The sequence below is a fragment of the Clinocottus analis genome, unplaced genomic scaffold (assembly GCF_023055335.1).
Source record: "Clinocottus analis isolate CAN_PGR_092001 unplaced genomic scaffold, fCliAna1.0.p SCAF_4, whole genome shotgun sequence".
Taxonomy (NCBI): Eukaryota; Metazoa; Chordata; class Actinopteri; order Perciformes; family Cottidae; genus Clinocottus; species Clinocottus analis.
Genome location: NW_027176153.1, coordinates 15,922,231 through 15,938,687, shown reverse-complemented (window position 1 = coordinate 15,938,687; position 16,457 = coordinate 15,922,231). Strand labels below are relative to the sequence as shown.

General features: G+C 40.6%; 1 protein-coding gene across 1 annotated transcript in view; it reads right to left on the bottom strand.

The window, feature by feature from the left end:
* The window catches only part of dip2ba (disco-interacting protein 2 homolog Ba), a 38,409-nt gene extending 23,069 nt beyond the window's left edge, over positions 1 to 15,340 (bottom strand). Inside the window, exon 1 of the mRNA XM_068596856.1 lies at positions 15,089 to 15,340. Coding sequence (XP_068452957.1) covers positions 15,089 to 15,173 — 85 coding nt within the window. The 5' untranslated portion in view covers positions 15,174 to 15,340. The remainder of the gene's footprint in view (positions 1 to 15,088) is intronic.
* Between the last annotated feature and the right edge of the window lie 1,117 nt (positions 15,341 to 16,457).

Sequence of the window (16,457 nt, the reverse complement as noted above, 5' to 3'; positions counted from 1 at the left end):
TTTATTTTACTTTAGTTAAAGAAGCTTTAATGAAAGAGTTAAACTGGTCGAGCTCTTCAGCCTTTATGATTATAATCTTTTAATCAACTATTTTATAATTTCACTTGTATAGTTAAATGTTCGCTGCTGTTGTTGTTGTTGTTGTTGTTGTTGTTGTTGTTGTGGTGGTGGTGGTGCACCTTCCGCCAGGACAAATTTCTCGTTTGTAATAACTTACATGACAATTAAACCGTTTCTGATTCTGATTTTGTTGCATTACAATAAAGCACTATAAAGTTGTGTGGTGTTTCATAAACTGTTGTCTGGATAATTTTATGATCAGATTATAATCTGCATATAAACCATAACAACATAAATGGATATGACACACACCGTTAGTGGGATAATGTATTTTATTCAGCAGGTTTGAAACTGAACAGAAACAGTTTAGCAGCTTTGTACTCTGTGTAAAATCCATTGGTTTCACTTTCATATTGCTTCGTTCATTTTTATTCCAACCTCGTTAATAAAGTAATATATGAACTGGGTTGTTTAATCGTCTGCTTGACGCAACACTGTAAGAAGGCAGATGAAGTATTTCAGATGCTTTATTGTGGTTCGAGATGGACTACAACATTGTAGTTTCACCGCTGCAGACAGAGCGACGTCACTAACATCGCCTGCCGTCGCGTCATAACTACATCGCTTTGTGAAAGTGGAGTCGGATTCTCTAAACACCGCGGTTGTCTTTTCCTAACTCCTCATGAATTCTCCTTCCCATCTTTCCTTAACCCCGTGACGTTTCCACAGAGGTTAAGGAAAAGTGCTTAGGGTTAGACGTTAGGAGGTGATTATTTGACTATTCGACCGCAGCCAAGATGACAGTCACCCTCTGACACTTCCTTTAAACTGCTGCTGTTGACCTCTGACCTGAGGAGAGGCCATATAGAAGGCTTATCCTCTCACAGCAGAGGGTCACAGAGGGGATAAACGCACACATACAGCATTCTCAGTCACACCAATAATTATTATCGAGCCACATTATGACGTAGAGGGATTTCATAGTACAAGTTGTGCATCAAGGCTTTAGAGACCAGTTTTAATCTGCACTGGCATTCTTCTGCCTCTTACAGACTTTTGTTTTTCTGCAGTTCATGTGTTGGTTAAGGCCATCAAATATATATTTTAAGATGTCTACAAATCTGCTGCCAAAGTCTGGTTAATTCTGATTTTCACTAGTAATTTGGTGATTTAAGTTTTTATGTGACATGATGCTTGTTCCAAAAATGTTTCAACTTTGCCTTAAAAGAGTAATTTTCCAAACTTCATTAAACTAGTGCTTTAAACTGGTGGATCTATACTATTAGTGGGCCAATACATTCCAAGTATGGCTTACGTGAAATTAATCTCAATCATTAGCTGTCCAGATGCCACATTACTTCAATAGTACTAACATTATTGTCTTAATCCGTGTTTCCATTGTTTTTTCCATGCAGCTGATATTCCCACTCCCAACAGTGACTGAATCAAGTGACTGGCTGAGCTGACACACTTAAAATACTGTTTCTGAGGTCACTATTAACAATCAACTGAATATTTGGCCTTCTCAAACCAACCTAATGAGAAACACAAAACCACATCAACGGTAAATAAATGATAAATAATGAACAGCACACAGTCAGAGAGGGCTGGGAAGAAAAGACTGAGGTTATGGTTATACACACGCGGTGTGGAGGGGAATACACAATGAAACTCAAATGAACTAGGACAAATCCTCACCCGAAGCACCTAAAACCTCCGAGTCATTTAGCAATGTGTGACATGAATATTAGAAAAGGACTTAAAAGGATTGTTTTGATTGGGATTAATAATCTGAACAAACTGTTTAATTTCAGCTGCCACAATCAACAAACAGCACTTTGGTGGAAGTCTCAGACGTTGACATAAAACTCCAACAACAAAGCCAGAGTGCTTCCAGGCTATTCTTTCCATCAGAGTAACAACTGCTGCCAACTTCTATACTGCAACGCAGTGTTGTTTTTTTACCTTTTAACTGATATGACTTGGCACGTGAAAAACTGTTTTTCATTTTGGGAAATGCTCCTCTGTGCCTGAGAGGCTCAGTGAAGCGCTATTTAATGCCAAAGTTTTCCATTTGTTTTGTGGTCACATTTTCATGCATTAAAAGCCCACAAGCAATTTGAAGAAGCAAAAGCGCCTTTAGTGGTAGCACCCTGGGTTATAGATGAATATGGCAGTATATGAATGCCAGCAACCCAGGGACTAGCTGATAAAAACACTCCCAACAGTGCACCAAAACGATATCAACGAGGAGGCAGGACAGTTTCTGGGGGTCTCAACAACAGTCAGAGGTCACTACTGGGCTAATGTGTCCTCTCATAGACTGATTGATGAGCTCACTGATGAGCTCATTGTTGCCAGCAGACAGGAGAGAGTGTAGACTGTACCGGTAGTTAACACCCGCTTATCCACCAACCTGCCCAACACACACGGACACACAACCCAAATGAGTGTACCTTTACTGTAGTTTACTGACTTCAATCTGATCGTTCCTGTGTGTGTGTTGGGCAGGTTGGTGGATGAGCAGGCGATCCTAAATGGCTTAAGGGACTCAGTCGATTAGCTTCCCAGCACCCTCAACGACACTAAGATTCCATATGAACAAATGACACTGAGCTGCTTTTCCACTTCTCTATTGAGGATGTGGCAACAATAACAATAATAATGTAATTTATCTTATTAAATATACGGTTTCTGTCGTTTTCGGTTAGTTTTTCAAAAACAAACCACTGCAACCTCCTCACACACACACACACACACACACACACACACACACACACACACACACACACACACACACACACACACACACACACACACACACACACACACACACAGTAATTACTGTGGTCAGATTAGTCTGGTGCTATACAGCGCTGCTGAGAAGCAACATGACTGTTTCTGTCACCCACAACTTCCTCTTGCCTCCTAGTATCAGTTCCTTTGCCTGTGAGCACACACAGGTTACTGAAAAACACATGGACACAAACACACGCAAGTCAATGAGAATAACTACCTTGATTACACATATGGATAAATAAAACCTCCCTTTCATGTTGTGAGAATCATCCAGTGTTCGCATTTTGGGCTTTATCCTTATCTGTAATCTGAGATTACATCTAACCTAACAGATTACATGCCTCCGTCTGGACATGTTAATGGACGTGTGTTCAAAAGGATAGATGACAAAAATGTCTTAACTGATGCTAGGCTCTATTTTCTAACTCTGTGAGATCATTGTGTTGGGTTTTTAGCCAACAATATTCGATCTGCACAAAGCCATCTTTGTCTATCAGTTGTTTATGGTCTGTAATAAATGAGATGGTAACATGCAACACTGTTACAACTCAATCTCACAGGAATTAGATACCAACAAAAGACAGCTAGTCTCCAGTATGGTCTTGGTGAGCACATGACGGCAAGAAGATACAAAGCAAAACCACAAACAGAAATTCTCACACAAACAGTGACAGTATGCACATTTAGATCCCAAAACACACATAAACACAGGGGCTAAGAGAGGAACTAACGTCACCCACAGGATCTTATTTATAGAGCAGAAACACAAAAACAACAGGCAGACTGTGCTGAGAATACGGGTAAATAGCACTCTGCAGGAAATGCAAATGAATGAGCCTGACACTAAGGCCATTTAATGGCACCTGGACATTAGGTTCAGTGGATTTCCACAGTTCATGCTCTTAGAGCAGTAAGAAAAGAAGAAAAAGAGTAAATATACATACCCCAGATATGAATTATCATGTATGATTTATACATGAAAATCATCATTATTTGGAGTCCCACTGTGAACACACTGGTTAAATTAGGTTGTATGCATTTTAAGATTTGCTTTGTAGGTTGCCATCCTCAGTATCGCAAGAAATATTTCTTCAGTAATCATGGTTTCCCAATTTTGCACTATGTAACTATATTTAGTATACAAAAATAAATAAATAATGGGAATCATCCGTATTCAGTTGGTTGTTTGAAAATGACCAGACAACTGTGTTGGCATCCACACCCTTGACTTTGGAGAACTCTCAGATCAAAGTCTGTAGGGACTCAGCAGCTAAATCCCAGTTATCAAATATCAGCAACAATCAGTTCTCAGCCAAGGGGGTAATTTGTTCATGTCTGGAAAGAGATTAAAACATTTATACAAAGGCCTCTCGACTCCAGGACCAATGTTTTCCACTCCAAAGCAGGCCTACAATTCCTCTGGGACCCAGTTAGTCTATGTGGGGGTTTTCAGGCAGACGTCGAGTATGAAGTAATCTCAAGATGGAAGAAGAAATCTGCTGTGCAGCTGCGAAAAAGGCAGAGGGTGTGTAATTTCTCTGGACAGACTCTCCAGTGGAAGTGGTTTGTATTTGGTTGTGTAAACAGTCATCGGGACTTTAGAGTTAACTGAACTGTCAAATCATGATTGAGTAGGGATGGGAAACATGTATCAATTATCACTGTTCACTCCAACCTCTTCAGTCAAGCACTGTAGCAGGGCAATACGAACAATTTTTTCCCCAAAGAAATCTGAAAAAGTAGCTGGCAGTGGCTGTCCTAGTTGATTCTACAGATTGGTTCAAGTGAACAAATTCCAATGTGATGTAACGGCTTACAATCAATCATATGTAACACCTGTGTTCAACAATTACAGAAGAATGGAGTGAGCAGCACAGAGGGCGCAACAAAATGTGTGTGGAGGTATCAAATACTGATAGCGAAACCATGTCAGAGGCGCTGGTAGGAAAGCAGCAAGGTAGAGCTCAGACGAAACTAGAGTGAACGATAAAGACAAAGACTCATAATGCACCAAGGTCATCATTGTGTTAGTGGCCTGAATTTGAGACAAATCACATATTCTTTTAACTAAGCCTCCACAAATTCCTTCATCATTGTAAGACACATGTAAAGCATACAAACGAGCACACCGACACACTTGCTGGCCAATTCAAACTCAAACACCTAATTGTTTCATTAAATCTGACCTTCCTGTACGGGATGAAAACACTTAAGCTTGATTGTGTTGGTCCTACGAAGATAAACATAAAGATAAGGCTACATCCACAAACCGAAAGAAACATCCAGCAATCAGACAGTTAGCATCCTGAAGTTGTTTTTGCCAAAGAAATAAAACTAAATGTTCCTTCCAAGCTTTTAAAGCACTCATATTCTGTTTGAGTGCGGACTGAGCACCGCCCTACTTCCTCCATTACTTATATTACACTGTGCATTTCATATTGTCCGAGAACTAGAAGGCACTCTTGAGCCATCTTTGTGAGTATAGATGAGTTTTTGAGCCGTTGTTCATTAAGAGGATTGAGAAAGACAAACTAAAAATGTCCTTGTAATCCAAACCATATCACTGATTACCGACTCCTTAATTCACCTTTCATCCAAATTTGACAATCACCTATCATCAGTGCAGCTCATCTTTTAATAGACTCTCACACGCAGATTTGGGTCACAGTACTTTCCAACAACAGGTATGCTGTACAACCTTGGCAGTGATAAGCTGTTTTACAGAAACTCAGAGCACTTCATCAAAGTGATAAGACTGGTGAGCAACTGCAGATGGTTCATAGCTGACGTCAGACAACTGATGTTGGAGAGCCACAACTGGTACCAGCAAACGTATCTAATTCTTCAGTCGGGCTGACTTTAATCATGAGCTGTTAGCTAGCAGGCTGCATGTTTGTTGTTGTACAGTGGGCGCAAATGTGAGTGAGATGACCTGAAGTGAGAGACCAAATCCCAGATCTTTTTCCAGTTGTCAGCTTGCTACCCTGCCGCTCACTGGTTATCTGTCATTATGCACAAAGATTGCGTGAGAATAATAGTAGTGATTGGAGCGCATTAATAGCCGTGTGGTTATAGTAGTGCATGTCATATACAGTAACTGCAATGTCCTGGGTTTGATTCCAGCTATGGGCCGTTCTCTCTCTCTCTCCACCATAGGGCTAAAAGCACATCTGTAATTAATGAGATTAATTTGTAAGCATTAATATTATTAGTAACACTTGTGATTGTTTTGTACTATAACAAGTTTAAATGGCGACTGTAAAAAAGGCCTATTCCATTGTACACGTTGACATTTTGTCACTTTCTCTTCTTTTAGCTCGTTGAGGGCAGTGTAACCAGGTCAGTAGGTTGAGTCTTCATTCATCGCACTGCGAATAACTGGAAAAACAAAGTAGACACTTATTTATTGCTGGTAACCAGAGTGTACTGACCAGTGAAAGTGAGTCAGAGGTATTGCGTTTCACTGTGGTGGTGGTGTAGATACAGGGGTTAGAAGTGTGCAACAGACATCCATTTGTTCTGTTGTCCACATGTGGTCCGTAAGTACACTTGACAATATTTCGCCTACCACCTGCTATACAAACTGAGCTTGGCTTAGCAACAGCTCCTCGCTGTTTCATCTCTAGAAAACATATGCACCAAATATGTTTCTTGACTGCTTAATTGCTAATGAATGACGGGTTAAAAATAGGACATTAATATAGGAGGAATGTTCACCCGGCCGCTGACTCATTAAAACACTATTAAAAGCTCACAATAAAGGGGTGACCTGTGAGAAACTAACATCCTGAGGTGTTGCGTCTACAGCTGGCACTAAAACCACACAGGACTTAGTGCCTATGTTCCACTCTCTGGACCGCTTATGGTCCTGAGCTCCCACCACCCACAGTCATTAAACAGCCTGTCATCATGATGGGCATCTATCTCGCTCTTGAAATGGTGGCTCTGAATGTTCAGCAAATGTAAAAGAAAATGTGGTGTAAAACAGGCCTGTCAAAAGCCTACAATACACCAACCTTTGTGTCAGTGAAAACATGTCACTTCACATGGAATTGAAGGTGCAAGGTCACAGGGGAATGTTAGTGAGGCGGTGATAGCAACAAACTACTCACGACAACACAGGCATGTAAGGGGATTAGATGGAAGAGTGCTGAGTGAGGAAAAGGTGAGACTCAGAAGTGCAGCAATTAAAACTGGTTTGGTCCTGATACAATTTAAAGATATGCATCAGGTGCATTTGAAAAGCCCATCGCCATAGCTTACCCACCCAAAACATAACTGTAAAAACACTAATAAATGATCGCCATGTGTTTTTGGATGAAATGCAGTTGCACAGGCTTTCTATGTAACCACAAGTCTAAAATGGCAGGGATGCTATTCAAAATGCTATTCAAAATTATGAACATTTTAACAAGTACAGTAGTGTGGCCATAGTTTTGTAAAGTCAGACATTACGTTCTCACTTGATTTCACCACACAGTGTCAAGAGAAAGTTGTGTTGGATAATCTTAGGAGATAAATCAAATGGCTGTTTCATCCCAATCACAGTCAGGTAATTTGAATAACATCCAGACACACAGTCAGTGTCGTCACCGCCTGTGGGAGCATGTAGCACAATGTGCACCTGCTGTCGAAGGCCTCCCACTGATAAAGGAGTCTGCAAAATACTGTGTTGATATAGATTCATGATTCAAGATGTTTTTATGTCATATGCACAAATAACAGACAGTTATTCTACACAATGAAAAGCTTATTTTGCTCAGTCCTCCTAACACAGAATTACAATAACCTTAAGGTAAACAAAATAAGGCACAAAATATAAAAGATATAACTGTACTGCACAAAAATATAATAATAATATTGCTATGATGAATATGATAATAGTATTGCTTTGATAAGTATGATAAAAAATATGATAATACTATTGCTCATTGTATCTTTATACACTATGTATTGCTACAACATTGCAATTTGTCGAAAAGTTCATTTGTTGATGGTATTTCGGGAAAACACTCTTGAGGTTGTTTTAAAATCGCCGGTTACAGCAAACATCGCGTCCAGTGTTATACTGTCAGTGATATACTGTCACTACTGGCTAATCTTTAGCTCCAGCAACCATCTAAAACAGAGTCTAATTCAATGTTAACATTACAAAATAGTCCAATACTCATACAACAGTAATGACTATACAGAACACACTTCACAGCAAACAACCAATCTGAAGAGCAAATCTTCAGAAAATGACTGAGGCCAGTTCGGCCAGAAATGTAGCTGTGATTCTAAATATTAAGTTAATGTTTCCATTCAAGGCTATGAACATACAATGTATACAACATTGCCTGTGCTATTGACAGTTGAAGATTAAGAGGTTAAAGCCGCTCCCAGTCTGTGTGTTTTCATGGTATTTGTTTAACATCTTTCTCTGGGGAGTTGAATTAAAAAGGGCCTTTGACTTCAAGCCAAGCTCCAGCACAATGTGTTCTAAGGGGCTAAGAGGGGAGATACTTATCAGCTTTTTGAGGGGCTTCCTGAGGATTTCTACTCACTGGTAATATTTTCTATAACCCTTTGGCTCCGCACAAGAATAAGGTAGAGAACTATTCGAATGCATGGCACGAATCCAAAAGAAAAAAAAACTACAACTACCCAATGAGTGACCGACGGAGAGAGTAGTTGACCTTTTGGAAACTTTCATTGTACATTTACAGCAGGACCGCTTTACCCCTGAGCTCTGGTTTCCCCATCAGCACTTCCTCTGACGCAGGCCTGCGATTTCATATATAGAAACTGACCAGCTGCTGAGAAAATACCCTGTGTTCCACAAAGGCTGTAATGATCAGCTGTGGCTGATCAGCTGAAGAGACCAAATAAGAGCAGGTTTATGGTCAGCGCTTTGGTCATTTTTATCACAGTTAGAGATCATCTGCACTAACGTGTTATCACTAAAAGGAAAAAAAAAATATGAATGATCCAAATATCAGAAAAGTCCTTTTAGCCTCCTTAAAAGGACCCCTCCGTTTTTAAATCCAATACAAACCATGTTGACATTTACAGATACGTTTGAACTGCTCAGCGGCATGAGACAAATGAAGCCACACTTAATTAGTGAACAGACTGGGCTGCTTGTTTGCAAGTTTATTCCGCAAGACAAGGCGCAGTACAAAATAAATGTACATGCTATAGATAAAGGGAAATGTATGCTTAAAGCTAATGTTTTCTGTTGTTTACACATTGATGCTGCTAATCGGCGGTTAAATAGTTTGATTGGTTATATAAAAAGATGTAAATCATTCATATAAATCTTCCAAATGCAACTGATTGTACACAGCTGCTGGTAGAAACTTGTTGATCTCAAGCAGGCAGGTTGTTAACACTCCTTACCTTCACCTGTACCACATAATGACATGACCAAATATCCACTTCTTAATTCATGAATTACTTAAACTCATAGCCTCATTTCATCACTACTAATGTTAAGTATACACAGGCAGCATGCTAAAAGATCTAAAACCACTGGAATGCTGCTTTAACAATTAGCAGAACTATAGCAACTTTCGCAATGGGTCAAACAGCCGGCTGATTGGCCTGAGAAGGTCAGTTCTCATCAGGCCGTGGTATTTCCCACACAACCCATGGACGTAACAGTGACCCACATTTAGCAGCCAAGCATCTAGTGGTTGGATGTGCAAGTGTTTGCTACTGGTTGCTGTGTACAAGCCAGGAGCATTAGCCTCAGCAAGATAAAATGCACACAATTAGGACTGACTCCTTGGGATTTCGAGAGGGTGGCCTCTACTGCAATAATGGCAGGGCTTTTGTGTCAAAGAGATGCTTGTTTTCTCCTCCTCAGGCATGAAAGCGAATTTGTCTTGCCAGCCAGGTCTATTTATATTCACAAGAGCATTCTTCAGCATTAGCACAGTCACATGGCCAGCCAGAGAGTGGATAGCCTGGCAATACATTGAAGGGACTCTGCATCAGCTCCCACAGTCTGACAATAACAAAGAACACAACAAGATTTCTGTTTTACTATCAATGAGTTCATCATTTAGCCTATGAGGCCATAAATCAGAGTGTGAATCAGTTAACATTGTCTGGTGTGTCACAGCCCGGGCCCTTGACTAAAAGACTGCAGGCCTCAAAAGATCAGCATAATTGTGCAATGCAACGTCAGGGAGGAGCTTCACCGTCCCCGTTAGCCCAGCTGAGATTACAGATAGGTCCATGAAGGTGGTTGTTGTACAGACTAGGAGAAAGGGTCTGATATTACAAAATCCCAGTCATTATTCACTTATGATGAGTCAGAGTTTGCCACAAACTGAGTAAACAGCCCTGTTAGGCAGGAGGTTAAAACAGGTTCTCTCACTTTGTGGCAGATGGATTTGCCCCGGAGAAGAGAACACACCTAATTGTAGTGACTCACGGATTTAAAACAAGCAAGCCTGCCTAGACTGTTGCATTTCAACAAACTTTAAAATATGCAAGTAGGCTACAATGTCACACCAATAGATGACAATAAAGTTGAGTGTAAAGTGAACTTATATTCATAGAGTGTAGGTAATTAACACATTAATTTGCCCACTTCCACAGGAAGGTCAGAAGAAAAGGTCAGCACCATTTCAGTGAGGATGCTTGTTCGTGCAGGTGCTTCAACCAAGGTCCTTCATGGCACTCTGCAGACATTATCCTAATATTTCATGATTTTAATGTGTCTTCTCGGACTTCAATAGCGAAGTAACACACAAGTCCTCACAGTGGGACCAATATTGTGACTTTATATTGCCAAGCCCTGCTTGATATTACATGTGAGCTAGTTCAACAAGTTGAGCATCTTCTCGAGTAGAAAGAGATGTGCATGTCTGGAGGGTGATGACTGGGATGTCAATAGATCTATGGGCCCTAAAGCAGGCCGGTTGCCTCAACGTATACCTGGGAAGAGTAAAAAAAAAGTGACTCTTACAAACCACGCACACGCACGCACACACACACACACACACCATTCAGTGAGGGTGTCCGGATATTTAATGAGAACATGTGAATAATTCAGACTACAAAAGGTCTGGAGAAGAAAAAGGGAATGTAGCCATCCTTAACTATTCACAGTGTAACAGTATTATAACACAGGCAAACACACATTTGAATTCGCAAACACAGACACACCAACACACATTAGAAAAGACCTTTGCCAAAAGTACACAACCATCTGCTTGGACCTAAGGCCTTGGCACTGCAGCTAGAAGGAAGATGACTTGCCCATTTTAGATTCTGACCCATTGGGCGCCAACAAAACACACTATCCAAATATCTATATTTCTCTAAAAGATAAATAACACACTGCTCAAAGCTCATTTAAATGCAGGGAAAATTATAGTGGTAAGTTTTAAGTTAGGAATAAATACATTTTAATGTTTATCAACAACCTTTAAAATAATTGTGTTACAAAACGCACATGAGGGGGCATTGTGGTTCATAGATATTGCTATGTCTAAATGCACAAGAACATCCTCTTTTTTTATTTCAACATCGTGTGTTCCAGCAAAACACTTTAAACACAGGAAGTAGTCAAGTAGTCTATAACTGCGATGTTCCCGATTTGCTTTGTCTGGGGACATTTGATGTCATCATCCCCTATCACTCTCCCCTTGTTTAAAGTGAAGAGAAAAACACATGTTAACAGTCTTTAATTAGACAAGTTATTGTGAAGAAATTGTTAAGATAATGCAGTGACTAACAATTTACATTTTTAACATATTGCCAAGTCGTATTTGCAAGCGTTAACAATGCATGTTGTATTAGGCCTGCAAGAGCCAAACGCTGTAAAAGTATTCGAATTTGAGAAGACATTTCAGCTTTTCAATCAGTGCAAGAGGCCCTTATTCCTCTTTGTGACGGGCTAGACCTCCGCCTTAAAAACAACAGCTCTGCACCACATAAACTTCAGTTTGAGGAAGTATATCACATGTCTGTAATCTGTTTCAAAATAAGCACATTGCCTAATGACGAGTATTTACCAAAACAACGCTTTGCTGCGTACCCCATTAATAGAGAGAGATATAATATATCCTTTCTCAGTCTTCCTCCCTGGTTGGAAGGATAGTCTTCCTCAAGACTACATCAGGCTTTGTCCTGCACGTCATCACTGGTGGCTAGGGTCGGAAAGATGGATGGCTGATACAGACTGGGTCCATATCGATGGTGTCATCCCCAGCTGATGGCCCTCTTTCTTAATACAAAACTAGCCCAAGCCTGTTGCATCTGAAAGCTGGCAGGCTAGTAGATGACTGGCCTAGAAAGGAAGCAACTGGCAATAATCTGTTATCTCTTCTGACCCCAAATGCAAACAAAGAGCAAACTGTATCTGTACATAAACACAGACAATCAGGTGTTTTTAGGAGTTTTAAAAGTTACGACTGACTGGGAAGAATTCATTTAAAGTATTTTAACGTCAAAATAGCATCTTGCCCATGACCACCAGCTACACTGACTCACCAAAAAAATGTATCTGTGTTGGATTTTGCTTGTGTCAGCAACATTAGACCAATATTCCAGACACATGGTGTGGGATGTCAACCAGGTAGGCTAGTTCAAGGGAAGACCCAGACATGATCTTTTACCCCTGGCCGGCTCAGGTGAGAGATTGCCCGGTGAGAATGGTGAACCGCTCCCCTCAGTAGTACACACACTACACGTCATCTTCTCAAGTATGACCAGTCACCAGCCCCTCCCTACGCTTCCTATTAAGGCAGCTCATTCCAACGTGCACACAAAGACTGGGTTCAGCTGAATGGCCTAAATGGCAGCAGAGCTCCTGGCCACGGCAGCTCAGACCAGCTGAATGGTCCTCATTGTGTCCCCATGGTCACAGGGGGCTAGCAGAACTGGGTTGTTTTTTAAGAGGCCATTTGCCAGGCCTGTGTTCTTATTCAAGCAACGCAGGAACAGGCATTTCCATTTGGCTTGTTATGGACCCAGGAAAATGGCCTATAAGGTGATGACATGCTACATGCATCCTGTCATAAAGGGACTATAGCTGGCTTACACATACATGAATTTAAAATATTGCAAACTGTAAAAATGTTGCTGGCATTGCCAGTTGAGACAACATTTACTCAACTACATTCAATACTTGTGGTCTTTGAATACAACGAGCATTCACCAGCTATGTTGTCAGAAAACCAATATGTGGAAAACATACAATGAGTAAACATGGTGATTGTGCAGGATAATGTAAATGTGGCATTAAAGCACAAACTTCAAGTCTCGTATGTTTCTCCCTGGCACTTGACTGCAACAATAAGGAATAGTTTGTAGAACAGTTCCTGTTTACAACTACATTATCACATGAGTGACCAAAAATAATGTTTTACACTAATCTATTATCACAAGCACATTTCAGCAAATCAGTGCCTCTCAGTGACTGGTTGGAATCTAAAAAATGTCCTAACCAACAAAGGGGTGAACAAAATCATATACAAATGCAATGTTGAGATAAAATAGTCCTGATCATTGATTTATAACATTGGCCACAATACTACAAGAGATGCTAAAGTGATAGTTAGTACAGTGTAAATAATGGATAAACAATATGGGAAAATCACCGCAGAAAAAATCATGTCCATCTATCTATCTAAATTACACACACATCACACCAAATCATATAAGCTTTGAAATTACCTATGATGTGACTGTGGTAAACGGTCAGCCTGTAAGTATAACTCGTTTGTCATAAATGGGATGAAACATCCTAAAAGCAATATATCAGCTTTCAATATTAGCTATAAAAAGGCATTAACGGTCTCACGCTTGGAATTAATAGTAATTAGCTTGTAAATATGCATTCACACTTTTATGGAAGTATGACATGTAATAACATCATGAATTGCAAAGAAACACTATATTAAGGTCTCATTACAGGCATGATTGAAATGTTTAATCTGCATTTGTTTTAAGAGTCTTGCAAAAAAAAAAAGCATATCAAATACTGGGTATCAGTTTTAGAGACCATATCACACTCCTAAAATAACCAAATGTCAATCAGTCTGGTTAAGTCAACACAGAGCAGTCACTGCACAAGACGCCACCTCAGCTGGAAGTATGTCGCCCAGGTGCCATGCAGGAGGGGAAGGGGGATGCTGTCACTGGGATGTGACAGTGAGTGTCAATGGGTGTAAAGCAGGACAGGGGCTAACAGCTGCCCTGGGGGAGGGGTTGATTGCACTATGCTTTGGATGAATGAATGGTCAAGATATTTCCAAACTACAATAAATAGACACTTCCATCACCCACCTAAATCCACAAGGGGCAGAACAAACATAGCGTACACCTGACAAAGATCTCACACAATTTGTCCACAAGATTGAGGCTGGTGAAACCCATGATTAGCGGCGCACATAGGTAAACCTATAATTCCAGTTATAGCAGGTTTACACAGGTGTCCAAGGCTCTGCGTGTATATATTGTTGATCACTGAAGTCATACACCATGTTAATTACTGACCGTCATTCATTACAGTCTGTATCTTCATATGACAACATAGTAAATGATGACTAAAGGACCCGTCATTAAATCGCAACACTGGTCACAGTGACTCACAGTTTTTTTCAACACCATTTGTTTCAACACAAACCTGAAGACAGATGTCAAGTTCTAGTCGAGTAAATTATGTCAAACTGGAAGCCATCAAGTGTTCACAGGTGAATCAAATCGCCACCATGTGAAAAAGTATGACCAAGTTGACAGGAGTAGGGTCTAGCAGTGATAGCCAGACCTTGCCTCTGGCCATCCAGACACGCACACACATAGATTCATAGAAACTCTCACACACAAAAATACACCATCTATCTCTCTGAGCTTTTTGACATTCAATAAGATAGAAATGAGAAGATTGGGTTCAGAAACAAATGTCTCAATGGACGTTTAGCTTTAAATGGTTTGAGATAAAGCAAGACACGAGGAAATGGATGGAAGCCTTTCTCTTCCCCCTGCTGCTTGTCATGCACTGCTAGCTTGCGTACCCACATCCTGTACTAGCACAAAATAAGCTAGCTTTAGTCTACACGAACACTCAGTCAAGTATGATGAACTGTTGAGTAGAATAAAGGGAGGGAAACTGCTGGGTTAATCGATGCTGGTTAGCCTGGACAGCTGAGACACATAGCTAGCTTGAAAATATGCTGTAGCATCCACCCCACACCACCCCCGAGCCCACCGGCGTCCTCCCCTCCCTTACCTTCAGACAGCTCCAGATCCAACTCCGCCAGTTGGTCTCTAACCTCCTTCGGCAGGGCGGACAAATCCCCGCCGCGGTCTGCCATGACTTCGCCGATAAACACAAGAGCCGTCTCGTTGAAAAGGAACCAGTCCGTCGCGGGTGTATGTAGAAAAATAAAAAATATAACGCCCTCTCTCAAGACACAAAACAAGCATCAGAGTGGGAGAGACGGTCCATCCGCACGGCTGGCCCCTCCGCCATAATGGGAAAACTCACCAACGGCAACGAGGGGTCACGTGACTGCCTTTACCTCGCCTGTACGTTGGTTCGCTGCGTCCCAGGAAAACACACACACCGAAACGGTTGCTCCCCCTGGCGTCTCACTGGCAGAAACACCTTTTACTTGAATAGCGCTGCACAATTCTCGCTCCGGTGAGATCCTGGGCCCCTGGTGGAATGCCAGAGGTTTCACTCACAGAAGAAGAACATAAAGTTCCACTTTATCATCTGGCAAGATAATAAAAGCATGTGTAAGTGTTGTTCTTCCTTTACAACTAGACTGTGGCTTGCAATGGTGGAAAAACTACCGGATTAACTTGGATTAGGAAATGAACAGGCAGAATAGGCATCTGCCCAGAGGCCCCAAACAGTACCAGGTTCACTGTGTGGTACTTTTGAGTTTTCAAGAGTTATCGGCCAAAGAAATTGCACTCCTACGCTATATTACAGCATAGGAGTGGGTCTACTGGTTGGTCTCTGGTGCGGTGGAACAAATACAATATAATTCAACTGTCTGTACTTTTCTGGTTGGCCATCATCCACCTACATGCATGTCTTTTATTGTTGTTTAGCTGTGTCTGACTGATTTTAGCACCTTGTTATGTTGATTATGTGTCTTGTTAGGGTTAGGGTTGCATGTCTTGTTATTACATGATACTGTCTAAGAGTCTCCTGAAAGATGATACTACGTATATTAATATTCTCACTTTATTCATAGTTTGTTCACACAATGTAAAGGTTCAATATTGTATAACCTTGTTATAATATATATATATATATATATATATATATATATATATATATATATATATATATATATATATATATATACACACACACACACACACACACACACACACACACACACACACACATATATATATATATCTTATTTCTCTTATTAGGATTGTTTCGTAACATCTGCCTCTCAAGACTACAGCTTCTTGACTAACTCTGGCGCATTTACAGAAATATTTTTCTTAATGTGCACTGTCCCCTTATCAAATAAACCATTATTAATGTAACATGGCATGTGTCGGTTGTAGAGCTGCGACTAATGATTGTTGTCAATGTTTATCCATGTGACAATTATTTCCTTTATTAAATC